The sequence below is a fragment of the Dama dama genome, chromosome 7 (genome assembly GCF_033118175.1).
Source record: "Dama dama isolate Ldn47 chromosome 7, ASM3311817v1, whole genome shotgun sequence".
Classification (NCBI taxonomy): domain Eukaryota; kingdom Metazoa; phylum Chordata; class Mammalia; order Artiodactyla; family Cervidae; genus Dama; species Dama dama.
In genome coordinates, this window is record NC_083687.1 from 10791760 (window position 1) to 10809774 (window position 18015).

Here is an 18015-nt window from a genome sequence, read left to right on the forward strand (position 1 = left end):
TGCAGACAGGACGGGCAGGAGGGGAGCGCTCTGGGTGCTAGGAACCCTGGACCCAGGGTCTCCAGAGGAGCGTCTCCTGGCTGGGAGGGAAGGAGCGGATCAGATTATGGTTGGCCCCTCCCTGCCCAGGGACTCTCCAAGACCCCACCTGAGGCCACCCCAGGAAGCAGCCTCCACTGCCCCCAGCCCTGCATCCCTGTCACCCAGTTCCTCCTTCCCTGTAACCACAGGCCCTCCAGCTTCGGGCTGAGCCGTGGGTCCGACCGCAGGCCCCTCAGTGGATGTGCAGCCGGGGTGCAAAACCATGTGTTTATTTTTATTAGAAATGTTCTTGGTATAAAAACAATCATGCGCTACACATTGTCGTCAATAACCATCACCAGACACCCAGGCACTGAACTCCGTGTCATCGGCAGGAGGGGCAGGCGGGCAGACGGGCAGGACACACGGCAGACGGGCGGGGGGCAGGCGGGCAGGCTGCGGGCCACGGGGACGCACACAGAGGCCACCAGGAGGACGCGGCACTTGGCAACACACTCGAGATTCGTTTTTGTTTTGGCTTTTTTGTGTTTTGATTTTTTTTTTTTCCCTTTTTTTCTCTTTAGTGACATGTAGGATTTGGTGAATTGGCAAGAGATGGCAGGGAGAGGGAAATGAAGGCGAGGAGGGGGCTGAGGACAGGAAACAAAAATGCACGAGAGGAGAGATGGGCGGAGCAGAAGAGAAAAGACGGGGAGAGCTGGAGACGGCAGAGAAAAGGCAGAGACAGAAAGAGGGGAGATACAGAAAAAGCAGAGAGCGCATAGACAGAGACACACGGCGAGAAAAGGTGATACAGAGAGAGAAGAGAACGAAAGACTGGGATGGAGACTGAGTCACCAACAGGACAGGCAGAGACGAGGGAGAAAACCAGCGCGGGGCGCCTCCCAACCTGAGCCTCGGTGGTTTGGGGTGGGGAGGGGCCGTGGTCCAGGACGCAGGTGCTCAGGTGGCCTGAGGCTTCCCAGCACCCCCAGCCTCCTCCTGGCCCCGGCCCAGCTTGTCCAGGGCACCCAGCAGTGACTGCCGGGGGTCCCACTGTCAGCAGCACCAAGCCATGTCCACGGGCGCCCACAGGCGGGAAGGACATCGGCTGGGCCCCTGGGCGTGGCCCTGGCCCGACGCACCATCCACCAGGGTCTCCGTCCTCCTCCTCCTGGGCGGCTCCAGGGGCTGAGCTAGATGGCATGGTTGGTGTAGGTGACGTAGGTCTGTTTGGTGGCCAGCGCTGGAAGGAGAGAGACCGGGGAGCCAGGAGTCAGGGGCTGTCTTCATCCGACGCCCCTTCCGCAGGCATGGCCCTGCCCAGGGCATCAGCACCCACCCCGCCCACTGCGGCACTTCCCCCAGACCCATCCCGCCCACCCCCACACCGGGGCTGCTGGCCTGGCGGGCCCATCCGTCTTCACCCTGTCCCCCTAGGCAGACCCTCCTTGGAGCTCTCCCTGCTGACCCCATCCCTCTGTGGGTGTCACCCTCCACCCCACGGAGTCCCTGCATCCTCCTGATCCCACCAGGCTTTAAGAGGATCGTGTTTATCTGTGATATGATACAGCCTTCAAGTATGACCAGGGGAGAGTTTTTCAGACATTAAACACACACTTTGGAAATGCACATGTAAAGAATACACACAGACACACTGCCTTGGGGGAATGAGCAGAAATGCAAACAGAGGAGATAACGGAACCAGAGAGGGGCCTCAGGGGGCTGGGCACTGGAGCGTGTGCCTGACTCGGCCCTACTCCCACCCCCAGGGAGAGGGAAGTCCTCGGGGGCCCTCAGCCTCATGCAGCCTCGTTCCCTGCCCCCCGCCATCGGGGGTCCTATCTCACCCCAGCCCTGAGCCTCTCTTATCTGCATGTGTCACTCTGGCTCCCGCTCACCCACTATGGGGGCCAGGGCTGCCTCTCTGGGTGTCTCCGCTCCCCCCAGCCACAGTTAGGGGACCATGTCAGCTGCCCCCCACCCCGACCCCGGGTGTCCCGAGCGCCTCCTCTCGCTGGAGTTCAGCCTCGGGAAGAGGCCAGGTAAGCATCACCCTCTTGGAATACTGAGGAGCTGAGACCAGAGGGGTGAGGAGCCCAGCCCGAATCCTGGGGGTTTTCCTGTCCTGCCAGGGTTCAGGGTCTCCCTCTATGACCTGCAGACACCTTTGGGGAGTCAGGGAGGCTGGTCTGTGGTGCCAAGAGAGTAGACTGGATGGGGGACATCACGGCGCCCTCGGTCATAAAACTGCCTTGACTGTCAGGACCCTAACAGCTCAGGACAGTGGGGAGCATCTACTGGGCACAGCCAGGGGTGTCTGCCTGGAGAAGGTAACGCGGAAGACGGCAGGATGGTGGGCGGCACCCTGACCACCCCCAGCCATCTATCTACCAGTTTTCACTGCCAAGTTAAGGACCATATTTCCCAGACTCCCTTGCAGCCCAGAGTGGCCTCGTGTGACCACATTCCTGCTAATGACAAGTGTCAAGGGCTGTGCGCAGCGTCCATACCATTTGATGAAAATAGACTGTTCCCATGCACAAGGAGTGGGAAATGGACCTTTATTGTTTTAAACCACTGAGATTTGGCAGAATTATTTGTTACCATAAAATGATCAAGCTCATACTTTGGGGGGAAAAAAAAAAGATTGTTTCCTCCCTACTTCCTCTCTTTTCTTTTCTATGGCCAGAAGAGACATCGAGGTTGAGTAGCCCCAGCCATGAGGATGACGACAACCCTCTAGGACCCGCCGGAAAGACACACGGAAGGAACCCAGGTCCCTGCTGCTACAGGGAACCCAGGTCCCTGCTCCCACCATGCACCACGAGATCAGAGAGAAACAAATCTGATTTGAACAGCTCTGTCCTGGGGCCTCTTTGTCATAGCAGCTCACTCATACAGGCAGGACTGCAGCGACCCTCTCTCAGAGGGTCCCCCAGGTTGCCAGGATGGGGTGAGCAGGGGGGACACCAGGGGACCAGCGGGGAGGATAAAGGAAGAACTCCCTCCTGGCCCAGGCTGAGAGTGGCCTTGTGAGGTAGGTGAGCTGAACTAGCCCTGTCAGCAGAAATATCCAAGCAGAAGATTAACCATCACTGGGCAAGGGCAGGGAGTTTCAGGTTTTAGATGCCACCTGGACAGGTGCTACTGGAAGGCAATGGTGTCCACGACACCCAGGACAGCAATAAGCACCCAGCACAGCACCGCACAGCATGTGAAGGACACCCACCTTCATTTCTAAAACGGCCTACGTCCCTCCGGGAGGCTGGAGGACCAAGGGTGGAGAAGGAGCACGGCTGTGACCTCAGGCAGTTCCTCCCCTGCCCTGTGAGGTCTCCCGGCCTACAGCAGGAGGGGAGAGGCCCTTTTTGCGGAGACTTCCTCCCCTTCAGCCGCCCCCACCTCTCCACCCACTCTCTCCCCCAGTCTCAGAAAAAGAGCCAGCCGCTGACAGTGACTCTCACGTCCGCGGGCCAGGCTACTGAGCATCAATTCTCCAGGGCTCCATCACCCCTTAGGTGAACTGATAAGACTGAATTTTCAAACCTGTAAACCCATCGGCAGCTGCTGGCTCAGAGGGGAAGGAAAACCTCAGCAGCAAGATCGCCGCTGACTGCAGGGACACAGAGCCTGAGGTGGGGGTGGTGGGGGTGTGGAAGAGCGGCGGGGACAGAGAAAGTGGGGGTGGGGGAGGGACAGCTGGGCCCCTCCTCTCCTTCCAAGACCAGAGCTGCCTCCTCTAGAAAACCCAATCCATGGGTTTCAGAACCTGGAAGTGCCTTCAACCCTCTGCTATAAGCCAGCAGCCCCAGAGCCCTTCAACGGAGCCTCAGTCTGACCTTCTGGAAAATGGGAGCAATTATTCCACCCACAGCACCCAGGAGCTGAGGCTCAAAAGGAAGCGCTCTGGCCATGAGTCAGGACACTTGAGGTCCAACCCTGCCCTCACTGGTATGTAGGGGATCTCAGCCCCTGCCACACGGACTTTCTAACAAAGTGAACCGCTCAGAACTTCAACTCCCTCATCTGTAAAATGGGGTGATCATAAGCCCTTACCTGCTCTCAGAAACTGGGTAGATAGAAATACTCCCTAAACCCTGAAAAATGGTAGGTGAAGGGGCCGGGCTAAGATATCGATGAGGACAGGATGGGGCTAGCGACACTCCAGGGGTGGCAGCAGCGTGGAGGGGGACGGGCGGAGGTGTGGCCCAAGGGCCCCAACCCATCCCTCACTGATGCCGCCTGGCTGCTGGCTTTCAGTGCCGCTGCCTCAGCTAACAATTAGCTGGGCAGTGGCGGCACGAGCTGTCAGCCCCCATTTGTCGTCCCCGTGTTTTCTCGCCTAATCTGCCTGCAATCGGGCCCCTGAATTATTTATTCTGTTGTTTGTTTAAAGATACGTGGCCTGCCAGTGACAGAGTGAAAAATGTCCCTGCTCCACGGAATGACACCTCCCCGTTCCTCCGGCTCACACCCCCACGATCTGGCTGTTCCCAGAATTAATCACCCGGCTCCCGCTCCGCGCCTCCATGGCCGCTGTTGTCCCCGAGCTGAGAAGGTGGGCCTCCCGTCCTCAGTGCAGGGGGCCGTGGGGAGGACCAGCTCTCACCCTGCCCTCTCGGGAAGCAGGAGGCTGGGAAAGCTGAGTCTCCCTTGCCAGGCCCGCACAGGGGCCCCTCCCTGTCCCCTGTCCTCAGGCCCAGCCCGAGTAGAGGTAGAGGCAACAATGTCAGCCCTGGGGTTCCCTCTGGCCGGTCATAGCACTATGCGCGCCACCCTCCGGGGTCAGGGTGCTCTCTCCTGCTAGACACAGGGGTCTGAGCGGGTTGATACCCCACTTGCTCTCATGAGCCCTGGAGCAAAGTGGGGCCTGGAGGGATGGGACCCAAGGAGGGTGAGTCTCCCTGGGAAGGAGGAAAAGGAAGTCCGGAGTGTGGGGTGGGAAGCAGCGAGGGGTCCCTGCTCAGGACAGAAGGACCTCGTTAGGGGTTGCACTGGGGGTTCTGCACATCTGAGTGGACACGAAAGACCAGAGGCGGGAAGGCCCATGAGGACACCACCCCTTCCCATCACAGGCGGAGGGTCCATGTGGCGTCTGAAGGGAGCCCCAGGCTGTGTGTAGGTACAGGGAAGTTGGAAAGAAGTGTACACTGTAGAGAGTAACATGTCATTTGGTGGAGGGTATGGCCAAGTGTTATCAGGGGTGTTAAGCAAAGGAGGGGCATGCTGGAAGCCAGGTACTCAGCTCTGCACAGAGATGGGGAGGACATATGGAGTCAGAGTCAAGAGGAAGACACTGCATGGGGCCAGCTAGTCACTAGCTTGCTGTGTGACCTCAGGAGAATCACTCACCCTCCCTGGGCCTCAGCTGGGGATCCAGCCCAAGCCAGGCCTCACAGGACTGCTGTGAAGACCATTCAAAGGGGAGAGATCTCTGGGAAGTGGAAAGATCTGTTTGGATGTGGGGAGGGACTTTCCTCCTTTCTACTTTTTCTACAGGTGGGAATGACTGATAACGGAAGATGCTTCAGCCAGAGCCCCAGGGCGGGGAGCCTGTAGGAGGGGCTATCCCAGCCCAAACACCTGCTAGGGAGGTCTCCTGTTTCTCCTGATCTCTTGGTGGGTGACAAAGGGGCCCCTCTCTGGAGACTGTGCTCGCCAATCTCCCTCCTGCTGCTCCCAACAATGTCCGCTTGCGGCCTTTCCCTCAGAACTAGGGGGCGGAAGCGGAGTGCTGCCTCGAAGGGCCAGGATCTGAACCTCTCCTGGGAAAGGGGCTCTTCATCTCTTCTGCCACCAACAGAAGGCCCCCAAGACTCTCAGAAAGTGGGGAGGCAGGAAGGGCTGCTATTTTAACCATTTGGACCTTTACAGGGGGTCCAGGGAGGGAGTCAAGGTCTGCAATGGGACCACAAGTTCCCCTCCACCCTGTCCACCTAGAAGCAGTCGGCAGTGAGGCCCGTACAGTCCCAGCCCACAGGCCAGAGGCCTCTGTCTCTACTTAGAGGCAGCGGGACATCACCTGCCACCATGTCGCCCCGGGAGTCCCTCGCCTCTGAGCCTTCCTATTCTCATCTATTGTTTAGTCGCTCAGGTATGTCCAGCTCTTTTGTGATCCCATGGGCTGCAGCCCACCAGGCTCCTCTCTCCATGGGATTTCCCAGGCCAGAATACTGGAGTGGGCTGCCATTTCCTTCTCCAGGGGATCTTCCCCACCCAGGGATCGAACCCGGGTCTCCTACATTGTAGGTGGATTCTTTACCATCTGAGCCACCAGGGAAGCCCTTCCTCATATGTAGCCTCAAATAATTAAAAATCACTGCTTTCAAGGTTGCTGTGAAGATGAAAAGTGGTTCCTGGCAGGTGTGGCCCACAGTGGGGGTTCAAGAAATGGTCACCACTGTTACTGGTCCCTGGAGGCCCAACCTGTCCCTCCCATGCCCTACCTCTCTCTCCTTGGACATCTCCCTAAGAACCACAGCTCTGCAGGCCCTGTTCCCCACCCCAGGCCTCACTTACCCATTCCAAGACCGGAGTCCTGAGTCCCCCTCTCTCAGGACCCTGCCTTGGGGCAGCTGGACAAAGCCAAGCTGAGGGATTTCAACTGCTTCCAGATAGTGCCCCCCTCCCCAGGGAGACTGAAAGGGCACAGGCCCAGATGTGGACGCCAAGGTGGAGAAATCCCGGAGTCTCAGGTCACCCTGCCTGAACCAGGCCCCCCATAGCCTCTTCCTAGGTGGGAATAGTTCCCCGGAAGGGAGAGGCAAGAGTACCCCTCCCAGGACGGGGCGGGGCAAAGCGGGTTAAGCTGGTGCCTCGAGGCTCTCCTGGGTGGGAACCCCGCACGTTGGCCTCAGGGCTCTCCCAGTGACCCCGTTGGACCAGACTTAGTTGGGAGCGGGGAAGCGCAGACCTGCTCCAGGAAGAGGGCGGGGCCTAGGCTGGCTCAGCGGGAGAGGGGCGGGGCCTGGGCTGGTCCAGAGGGAGAGGGGCGGGGCCTGGGCGGGCTCAGTGGGAGAGGGGTGGGGCCTGGGCTGGTCCAGCGGGAGAGGGGCGGGGCCGGGCACTCACCGGGGGCTTCCAGGTTCTCACAGAGCTCGGACTTGGCCTCGCCGTTGGGCCGGAAGCTGCCTTTCTGCGTGAACTTGTTGGACATGGTGGCGGCGGTGACGACGGCTTTGAGGCTGCGCTTGCGCTTGGGCACGTTCTGCTCCGGGTGGAAGAGGATGATGTAGACCTTGGGCATGTAGAGCATCCCCAGGGACACCGAGGCGCTCAGACTCACCGAGACCGTCAGCGTCGTCGTCTGGATGTACAGCTGGGGGCGGGCCGGGGGCGGTGTCAGGGCGTGCTCTGCCCCGGGCTCCCGGGGGGGCCCTGTCCGAAGGCCACCCCTCAGACAGACACAGCTGGGGGCCCCTCCCTGTGTCTTGCTGGTTTCAGGCGGAAGAGAGCCATGGTATAGAGCCTGGAATCAGCCTGGCTCCACCTCTGTCACTACGTGATCTTGGACAAGCCACATCCTTTGGGCCTCTGTTTCCCGGGCATGAGAGTTCTAGTCCTTACCTCATAGGGTTGCTGTGAGTTTGAAATTACTTAATAAATGGCAAAGGCATGTAAAATAATATCTGGCATGTGGTCGGTGCACACAAGTGTTCACTACTGTTATGTGCTGGGCAGAGGCCCAGGGGCGGGGCTCTCAGGGGACAGCTGACCCTCCCCTGAAGCAGCCCCCTGCACAGGGCTGGGAGTGAGGTGAACATCTGGGGTGCCTTGTAGTAGCTCCCAGTGGCCATGGCACAGCGCCGTGGCCAGGACCCCCATTCAGTGACTGTCCCCCCCATGCCACTCTGCAGAGCAGGTGGCTGGCACAGGAGCCATGGCACCGTCGTGATCCACTGATGGCAGCCCAGTCAAAGCTCATTTCACGCTCACTCGCCAGCACTAACAGTGACAGATGTTTAGCAAAATGAAAGCCCATTAATCTGGGTGTCGGGTAATCCATTCTTCAATAGTGGGGGCTTCCAGGCAGGGTCCTACAATTCCCACCGCCCCAGCCTGGGATCCCCTCCCCACCTCCTCCTTCCCTCCTGGGCCTCCAGGTCTCAGCTGCCCCTCTGGCCTCCTCAGCTAGGGTGGGGCCAGGGGAAGCCCAAGCTGTGGCCCCCAGGTCTGGGTATGGGAAAGCAGAAAATGCTCTCTGCCTCCTAGATCTGCCATTTCTGAGTCTGGGATCCCTCCCCTGGGGCCTGGTTAATGTACCACCTCCTCCAGGAAGCTCTTCCTGACTCCCAGATCCTAGCCAATCCCCCAAGACAGCCTTCACTCCTTGCACCCAGCCCAGCAGTGGGGGGCCCAGGTCTAGACTTGAGTCCTGAGGTCACAGGAGCCCTAGCCTCATTGGAAAGTCTCCTGAAGAGAGGGGCCAGGTCCTCTTGTTCTCATATTCTCCCCATCCCTTGTCCCTCCCCATAAATACCTCATGACCTGAATCTGAAGGCCTGCATCTCAGCCACCCTTCCCCGGGGTTCTTGCCTTTGGAAAGGAGCTGGAGAAGTTGGAGGGTCTGAGAGGAGAGAGCTGTGTGACACTGGGGAAGTCTCATCCCCTCTCCAGCCCTCAATTTTCTCATCAGCACAATGGGATGATAGCACCTACCTCACCCAAATCACGAGGATACCCAAGCACAGACTATGAGGTCACATGAAACTTACAGGGCACTGAAAGAGGGTGTGGGGGAGGAGGCTGGGAGTGTGGCGAGGCCACCATTCAGAAAATGTCACAGACCCAGGGAAATGGGAGCCTGTTCCCCAGTGAGCACACAGGCCTCTGTCCTCACACATGACCCACACTCTCACCCACGGGCATAGCACTACCCCCCAGTATGCGGACAGGAAAGGTCATGACAAGCCAGTGGAGGGTGCCAGTCACCTCTCCCACCCCCGAGATGGCATTGGGGCCCCAGGGTGGAAGGGGTGGAGGGGTCCAGGCTCCAGAGTATCATAACAGACCCTTGGAGAAGATAGTGGAGGTCTGACTTTAGCAAGAACAGGCATGTTATCTGGGTCTTCACCATTGACTGGGGGTTCCCTGGGGACAAGGCATGCCTCTGTCATTAGATTTGGGGATCCCTGAAGGCAGGGTTGTCTCTTCTTTCACACTGGGGATTCTTGGGTATATTTCCAGGGTAGATTCATCTTAGGTCATTTGCCCCCACCTTGGTGATGGGGAGAGGTACCGTTGGGCCAAAACGAGGTTGGTGGGACAGGGCTCAAGGACTCCTGTCTGGGCGGAGTGAGGCCTGCAGTGAACACAGTCCTGGGTGGGGGTCCGGGGACTGGGTTCCGGACTCCACTCCACCCTGACCCACTGAGGGATGCAGCCGGGCCTGCAGCTTTCACTGGGGCCATTTGTAGCTCAGACGTGACACAGCACAGATCCAAACCCAGGGTTGCCTGAGCCTCTAAGAAGCCTGGTATTCTGAGCTGGAGGGACTTCAGCCCTCATGTCCCCACCCTCGCCTCATGCAGAAGCCCAGAGGAGGAGAAGGCGAATCCCATGTCAACGCCATCAGGGGCAGACCTGGGCGTCACAGCCACACACTGGTGTGGGCCAGGCTGCTGTGTGACCCGAGGCAGCTCCCTGTCCCTCTCTGGGCCTCAGAGGAGATCATTTCAGAGGCTCCTTTTCACAATCAGTACTGAGGGGCGCCTCCTACAAAGGGAGAAATCAGAGGCAGGTGGGGTGGCCTGGGGTACTGAGAGAGGGCTGGGTGGTGGAGGGGCTGGGACCAGGAGACAGGAACACGCGGGGAGCCGCGCGCTGGCCGCCAGCCAGGGGAGTTAAAGGAAGGCAGAGTCGGGGCCCAGACCACCCTGCCGGCAGCCTCCCAGCTGCGTGCCTTACTCCCCAGGGAGGTGAAGGAAGGGGCCTCCTGGGATTGTTGAGGGTAATTTCTCAAGCTGCCAGCTTCCTAGGGTGTGGGCGGCCTCCCCTGCTGGTTCCACGTGCTCCCTGGGCGCTGCGGAGCCCAGGGGCCTCTGCCCGCACCTGCCCACAGTAGGGGGGCCTCCTGCAGGCCTGGAGGAGGGGAGATCCTGACCCGGCCCACAGTGTGAGCTGCTCCCCAGTGGCAGCGGCTTTGGCTCAAGTGTGCAGGGTGGCCAGGAGCCAGGCCTGGTCCCGGGCCTCGGGGCGCTCACTGCCAGCCTCAGGGTCTGCGTCTCAGAACCCCCAGCCCCCAGGGCCACATTAGAAGAAGGGCCACAGGCGTCCCTGCGCCAGGCCCAAGGGACACAGGGCAGAGGGCGCAGCTCCTGCCTTCAAGGAGCTGCTGGAAAAGAGGAGGGCACATCCCGAGGGAGGCCCAGGCTTGGGGAGCTGCCCCGGAGCTGCAGGGGTGGGGTGGGGAGGGGCTCCTGAGCTAGGGCACCGTCACGGGCAGCCCTGCGTCCTGCCAGCTGGGTGACCTTAGACAAGTCACTCCAGCTCCCTCCGCCTCATCTGTAAACACGGATGGTGAATGTACCCTGGCCCGTCGTGTGGCACCTGCTGACCACCAGGCCAGTTGCCTGGCACATGACAAGCAGCCAGCCGTGGCGGCTCTGACCACAGCCTCACTGGGGCCCAGCGTCCCTAGGAGCTCAAAGGCAGGCTCACCCTTTAAATGCCATCCACATGATGGTGACTCCCTGGGTGCAGGTCGAGCCTGGCCCTCACCCCTGAACCCCAGACTCACACAGTCAACCACTGAGTCAGCCGCTGTCCGCTGCCGCTGTGCCGGCCGTCTCAGGGGCTCCGAAACTCAGCCCGTCCGCAGGCATTTCCCATCTCGGCCCCATCGGCTCCTCCGCTGCCTCCCCAATCCTGTCCCCCGCGTGTGGACACTCCCCCTTTCCCACTGCTCACACCAACACCCGGGGGGGGGGGGGTGTCAACCGGGGACCCCCCTCTGTGCTTCTCACTCAAGCGCTCCACCAGAATCTCAGCCCCCGCTCCCCCGGACACGCCTGCAGGCACCGTCACACCGCCTCCGCCCTGCTGCCCTGCTCCCCGCTCGCCCCCCACAGGGCTCACCCCAGAGGGGTCCTACACCCCACCACGGCCCTCCTGCTCGGAGCCCGCAGCGGCTCCTTTCTCACTCCTGGGAAAAGGCAGCATCCTTCCCCTGGCCTCTGGGTCCTAGGCCATCTGCACCATCTCTACCCCCCGCCACCTTGTGCCCACCCTCCCCCAGACTGCCCAGCCCCTGCGTCCTTACAGTGGGCAAGTGGCTTCTACACCCTTCGTGCCGAGAGATTATTACAACACCTGTGAGGACTGCAGACAGTGGGTCATGGCCCACTCTACGATGAAGACGCTGAGGTGGAGGCCAGCTGGCTTGCCCAGGATCCCACAGTCAGACATGAGCTAGGGTCCTCAGTCCCCCCAGTTTGCCCCCTGTCTGGCCTCTGACTTCAGGGACTCCCAGTCCTCCAGGATAAAACCCCAGAACCCAGGCAGCACTGGGGCTGTGACGTGGGCAGAGTCCACAAGGCCCTTGCGGGGGGGATGTGTCTGACCCGAGAGCCCAGTGGAGCCAGCAGACGGCAGCCCTTCGGCAGCTCCAGCAGGAGGAGCAAGGGCCCTGAGCTGACACTGCCAGGCCTCCCCATCCCAGGCTTTGGGGTGGCTTTGGGGCTGGAAAGGGAGGGAGCAAGTGCCCGATACATCACCCACCCCCGGGACCCCTGGGGCTCCTCGAGGGCAGCATAGAGGGAGGAGAGAGAGGGAAGAAGAGAGGCATGGACAGAAAGGAAGGAGGGATGAGCAGGGAAAGAGGAAAGGGAAGCCTAAAAAAGAGTGTGAATTCCCTGAGCGTCCAATGGTCAGAACTCCACACTCTCACTGCCAAGGGCCTGGGTTCAATCCCCAGTGAGGGAACTAAAATTGCATGAGCCATGCGGCTTGGCCATAAAAAAAAAAAAAAATGAAGAATGAAAGAGTGGGTAGCATCTCAGGGGGACAGAGAGGAAGACGGGAATGAGATGGGGAGGAGGGATGAAGAGCTGGGGAAGGTGGAGGGTGGAGAGAGGGTGGGAAGAAGTAAGAAGGACAGAGATGAGACAGGGTGTGGGGTGCAGAGAGAAAAGGGAGAGGACAGGAGAAGAGAAGGGAGGGAGGCAAGAGAGACGCAAAAGCTGGAGAGAAAACTGAGACAGGGGAAGGAAAGCATGTCCAGAGGGGCCGGCCAGCCCCGGGAGGCTGCTCCCCGCTCGCCCCCCACCCCCCAGCCCGCCCCCGGGACTCACCTTGTCTGCCGACTGCGAGGTGCCGAAGAAGATGGGGATGAAGGCGAGCCAGACAATGCAGGTGGTGTACATGGTGAAGCCGATGGGCTTGGCCTCGTTGAAGGTCTCGGGCACACCGCGCGTCTTGATGGCGTACACGGTACACGTGACCATCAGCAGCATGCTGTAGCCCAGCAGGCAAATGAGCGACAGGTCTGAGATGTCACACTTGAGCACCCCCCTGGCGAAGCGGGGGTCCAGTGTCCGCTGGTCCTGGAAGTCCACCACCGAGTGGGATGGGTCCACCACGAACCACACGCAGATGCCCAGCAGCTGCAGGGAGATGAGGCTGAAGGTGATGGCCAGCTGCGAGGCGGGGCTGATGAAGCGCGGGGCGCTGACCGACCGCTTGCCCTGCTCGAAGATGCGGTAGATGCGGTTGGTCTTGGTGAGCAGGGCCGCGTAGCTGATGCTCATGCCGAGCCCCAGGAAGATCCGGCGCAGAGAGCAGGTACCCAGGTCGGGCTCGGCGATCATGAGGAAGGTGGTGGCATAACACAGGAAGATGCCCGCCAGCAGCACGTAGCTCAGCTCGCGGCCCGAGGCCTTGACGATGGGCGTGTCGTTGTAGCGCACGAAGGTGACCACCACGAAGAGCGTGGCGGCAATGCCCGCCACGGCCAGGAAGAGGGGCAGCACGGCCCAGGGCGAGTCCCACTCGAGCTTGATGATGGGGATGGGCCGGCAGCCCGTGCGGTTCTCCGTGGGCCGCATGTCGTAGGGACAGGTCTTGCAGGTGTAGCGGTCCACCTGGTACTGGTACCCTGTGCAGGGCTCGCAGTGCCAGCAGCAGGGCATGCCCTTCACCGTCTTCTTCCGCTCGCCTGGCTGGCAGGGCAGGCTGCAGACGGAGCGGGGCAGCTGCTGGCCGCTCCCCGGCCAGAGCATCCGCTCTATCTGTCAACGACAGCGCAGGGGAGCCAGCCTCAGGACACGCCACCCAGGGCCCTAGACCAGCCCCCTGGCTGGCACCCTGGAATCTTGCGTCTGAATCGCTCCATCAGATGGCAAAACCCAGCTGCCCGGCTGGCCCTGACAGGATCAACTGATTCCAACAGCTGCATTTAAATAAGCTCCCGGGCACGATTTAGACCTAGATGACCTTCGGGGGATCCTGCTCCAATACAAAACCCCCAACGGTCATACAGAGGCCAGCAGTGACAATCTAGAGTCACAGGACAGAGTGCGGAGAGCCAGCAGCCCGGACTCCCAGCCCTGTGAGGCCTCGCTACTCACGGTGGTCCCCGAACGGCCGCATCAGCGTCACCCAGGAGCAGGTTGGAAATGTAAATGTTTGTCCGCCCCAGACCTACTGACTCAGAATCCGAGTTGTTGTTTTTTTTTTTCTTCTAATATATTTTTTTAATGTGTATTTTTTAATGTAAAGTCTTTATTGAGTTTGTTACAATTGCTTCTGTTGTTTCATGTCCTGGTATAAGGATCTTAGCTCCCTGACCAGGGACTGCACCCTCATCCCCCGCCTTGGAAACTGAAATCTTAACCACTGGACCACAGGGAAGTCCCAGAATCTGAGTTTTAACCAAACCCCCGAGGTGGCTGGTGTGTGCACACATCGGGAGACGCACTGCCTGTGGCTCAGCCCCCAGGGCCTCCTCCGGGCGGCACAGGAGTCAGGTTCAGCAGAGAACAATGAACAAAAGTTTACTCAGAGAGCCTGTAAGGTGTGACTGGGGTGAGTGTTTCTCTGCCTCTTGCTTTGAATGAGTGCATTCTGTTACATGCCCCTGAAGACACAACTGCAGCGAGCAAAGCAGCCACAGAAGCTGGCATGCCCTACGGAGTGTGTCACGAAGTTCTGGAAAGTAAGCGAGAGCCCCCAAGAGCTCCAGGCTCTGAGCAAAGGGAGCCTGGCCACACTTGGGAGCCATATTCCAAGCATCAGCTCTTAGGAAGGGTCATGCTTAGAGAATGGCTTTGGGGCTTCCCCTGGGGCTCAGAAGGTAAAGTATCTGCAATGCAGGAGACCTGGGTTCAATCCCTGGGTTGGGAAGACCCCCTGGAGGAGGGCATGGCAACCCACTCCAGTATTCTTGCCTGGAGAATCCCCATGGACAGAGGAGCCTGGTGGGCTACAGTTCAGAGGGTCACAGAGTCGGACACAACTGAACAATTAACACTTTCACTTTCACGCTTAGAGAACAGCAGGCCCTTTGTTCTGGGAGCTCACTCCAGAAGGAATAGCCAGTTGGTTTGGGGCTGAAGGGAGGCTTTTAGAGCTGAGCAAAAGGGTGAGTAGGGTGGGTTGGAGTAGGCAGGGTGGAGAATCCAAAGATGGCTTCATGGTAGATGGGGACAAAAATCTCAAGGAGGAAATTCGCCTTGCAGCTCTGGGCATGACCGTCCCCTAGAAGCCAACGAGCACAGCAGTGACCAGGGCCAGCTCCCATCCTGCAGGAACAAGGGGGCAGGACAATCTATGGGCACCAGACCTGTGACGCTGCAGGGGGACCCAGGGATCCAGGGGGATGGGGGGTGTTCCAGAAAACTCTGACTCCAGTGGAAAGAGCAGTGAATGAGGTCAAATGTTGGGGTCACAGTTCTATTGCTAGCTGGCTGTCTGCCCTTGAGCAAACACCTCAGCCTCTCTGAGCCTTTGTTGTCCCGCCTGATCCAAAGACAGCAGATACAAGCCCACCAGAGCCCTCTGTGACTTATGATGGCTTCCACTTGGAAGTTCTGTCTGCTCCTCCAAAGCATCGGCCCCAGGAGGACAGGGCCTTTGAGTTACTTCCCTGCTATCTGCAGCCCCCAGCCCAGGGCTGGCCTAAGGTGGGGCCAGTGAATCATGGTAGAGTCTCCAAGAAGCAGTGAGGTCTGGCCACCGGAGCGAGAGCCCTTGGGAGGGATGGGGCAGGTGTGGAGGTTGAGGATGAGTCCTGCGTCACCTCCTCCCTCCCCCCAGCTCGACACTGGTGGAGGGGCTTATATTCCTGGGGAGGGGACCGTTATCACTCCCACCCCCCAGTCCTGCCTTCACTTACCACGCCTGCAGAATGGGGTGATAACAGGGCCTGCCCCGCAGGGCTGGCATCCCCACAGTAAGGTAACTTGCTGAGAACAGAAGCCGTCACAGCGGGTGCTCTGTAAGGATGAGCTGCCTGCCACTGCCAGTGAATGGAGGCCCTGCCCCTCCCCGCTACGCCGGATCTGAATGAGACAGGCCTCCATCTGGGCTGGGGTCCCACGCTGCCCACACTGCTCCCACCCGCTCAGCAACCCAAGGAGCATCACTGTGGGAACGGGCTCTAGCCCCGCCACGCTGTGTGGCCTTTGGAACATCCCTAGGGCTGGGTTTCCCGAGATACTCCTGATTTGGAAGATTGTCGGGGATAAACGAGATCGTGGGCAGAGAGTACCCTAAAGAGCTCCAGGGCTTGCAGCCGGACGAGATGCTTACAGGAGGGGACAGCAGGGACGAGGGGTGACTCTCCCAGAATCTGGGCCCCCCGAGCCTGTCCAGTCCACCTGGACATCACACTGTGCCCACCCCATGCAGCTCACCCTCCACGCAGCACAGGGACCAGTCAGTCCACAGGCACCTCCTTGCGGCACCAACCACAGGTCCCTTTTATCCCCAAACATGGCATTATTCGTAGCCGGGGACATCAAGGGCAGGAGGGAGATCCCGAGTCCCTGGCATAGCCATGACCTCGAACAGCATAGCTAGGGGACCCAGGAGAAGCCCCTTCACGCCACTGAGGAAAAGGATGGCCTTCCCATGTGGTTTGATGGAGTCATTCTCAAACAGCTACCCACCAGCAGAACCCCACTGTGTGACCGAGCTCTTTGTCATCCTCCTCTGTCCAGACGCAGCTCTCCCCGCCTCACACTTTTTCCCCATCCCCACTCCCACCCCCAAGACTCTGAGCCCCTGCACCCCAGTATGAATACATCTGTCTGCAGGGTTGGCCCTGTGAGGGGAGCAGGCAGGAGGGCCCAGGCCACGGGGAAGGACAGCAGCAGGGAGGGCGGGGGCCCAGCTGCCCCGCTCTTCTGTCCTGGAGTTTGGGGGCTCAGGGCTCTCTGACAGAAGGAAGCCCCAACTCGGCAGCACCAAACCCGGGCGTCAGGGCTCCCCTCCCGGGGCCGGGTGGCCTCTCCCCAGCCCCCCCCACCCTGCCCTCCCTCCGGGGACTTACTCGGAGGTGCAGGTGGTCCGTCCAGGAGCCGATGACCTTGTACTCGGCCGAGCCGTTACGCAGCTGGTACTGGTAGATGTCATAGCGCCCGGGTGCGTCTCCATTCTCATTGAAAGTCACAGGGTTCCCCGCAATGCCTGGGGGGGGCACCCATGGGGGTCACACACTCCGTTTCTTTGCTGAGCCTTTGCCCAGAGACAGGGAGGAGCGTGAGCCCCGGGCAGCAACACCTCTGCATGGAACGTCTCAGGGTGTTTTACTCCCTGGAAGCATCTGAAGAGGTTCCCCCACTCCCACCCATGGAGCCCTGGGACCCCTTCCCCGGGGTTGGGTGGTGCCCCCACCTGAGAAGTTGACATTGCGGATGTACTTGAGCAGCTGGGTGCCGTCCACGGGGTCCATGCGCTGGCAGAGCCCCACGCGGCCCGGACACAGATCTCGGTGCATGGCGTGCAGCGCGTGGCCCATGGCGTACACAGCGTCGATCACAAATTGCACCTTCCCCTCTTGCTCATATGCCGAGTCCTGCCCGATGCGCTCCCGGTCTGCAACAAAACCGTTCAGGGCGGGAGTGCCCACGCGGCCCATGAGCGCTCACAGATGTGCCGCGGGAACCACAGCAGGCTCCCCGGGATACACCCGGGTCTCCTGGCCCCAGACCCAGGGCGAGCTTCATCACCCCAGGAGACGGTCTCGTGGGGGCACCTGGGGGATGGTCCTGAAAGGCCCACTGCCCTCGTGACTGTACAGCTGGACCCTGTGTGAGCCGGGAAGTCGCCAGGTCAGAAACTGCGTCTGTGGATGAAGGCAGTGATGCCCTAAGGCAGCTCAGCTGTGGGTAGCCACCAGCCAGGGGCTGCTGCCCTGCCATGGGGTACGGGGGGGGGAAACTGAGGCCCAGAGAGGGTGAGGGGCTGGCCGCAGGTCCCTCAGGCTTCAGGACACCCAATGTCCTCAGTGGCTTCCAGATGCCCCAGACGTCAGAAGTCACCATCATCACCACCCACCCCTCCCCCCATCAGTGACCCCCCAACCCTCCCCCTTGTCAGTGACCCCCCTCCTTAGCCAGGGTGAATGAGCTTTGAAAAATGGGGACCCCACCGCACCGCCTTCTCACTGCAAACAGCAGTGGCTCCCTAGGGCGCCAGGCCTCCCATCCTCACCCCCTGGGCTCTGGACACACCCAAGCCCTTTGCTCTGGGTCCTATACAAACTCTCTGGCTGCCTGGGGTCTCGATGACTTGTCAGTAAAAAGATCACCATCTTGCCCCACAGAAGTGCTGTATATGAGATGAGCTACAGAAAACCCGTGGCACAGAGGAGCTGACCAAGCCACATTACGGTGCTTAAACGCTCAGAAGAGAGGGTTTCTAAGTTGGGCTACAGAGGCTGCGGGGCTAGAGCAGGCCAGCAAGACTTTCTGGAGGAGGAGGAGCCCCAGGCCTGGGTCACAATGATGACGGAGGATACGGGCTGCTAACTTCTATGGAGCATCTACTCTG

At 60.1% G+C, this 18015-nt stretch overlaps 1 protein-coding gene across 1 annotated transcript in view; it reads right to left on the reverse strand.

Moving 5' to 3' along the window:
• Positions 1 to 565: 565 nt before the first annotated feature.
• Positions 566 to 18015, reverse strand: part of GRM4 (glutamate metabotropic receptor 4) — a 111382-nt gene continuing 93932 nt past the window's right edge. Inside the window, exons 7-11 of the mRNA XM_061146057.1 lie at positions 16858 to 17058; positions 16514 to 16650; positions 12315 to 13250; positions 7096 to 7342; positions 566 to 1267 (exon numbers count right to left, since the gene is read on the reverse strand). Coding sequence (XP_061002040.1) covers positions 1218 to 1267; positions 7096 to 7342; positions 12315 to 13250; positions 16514 to 16650; positions 16858 to 17058 — 1571 coding nt within the window. The 3' untranslated portion in view covers positions 566 to 1217. The remainder of the gene's footprint in view (positions 1268 to 7095; positions 7343 to 12314; positions 13251 to 16513; positions 16651 to 16857; positions 17059 to 18015) is intronic.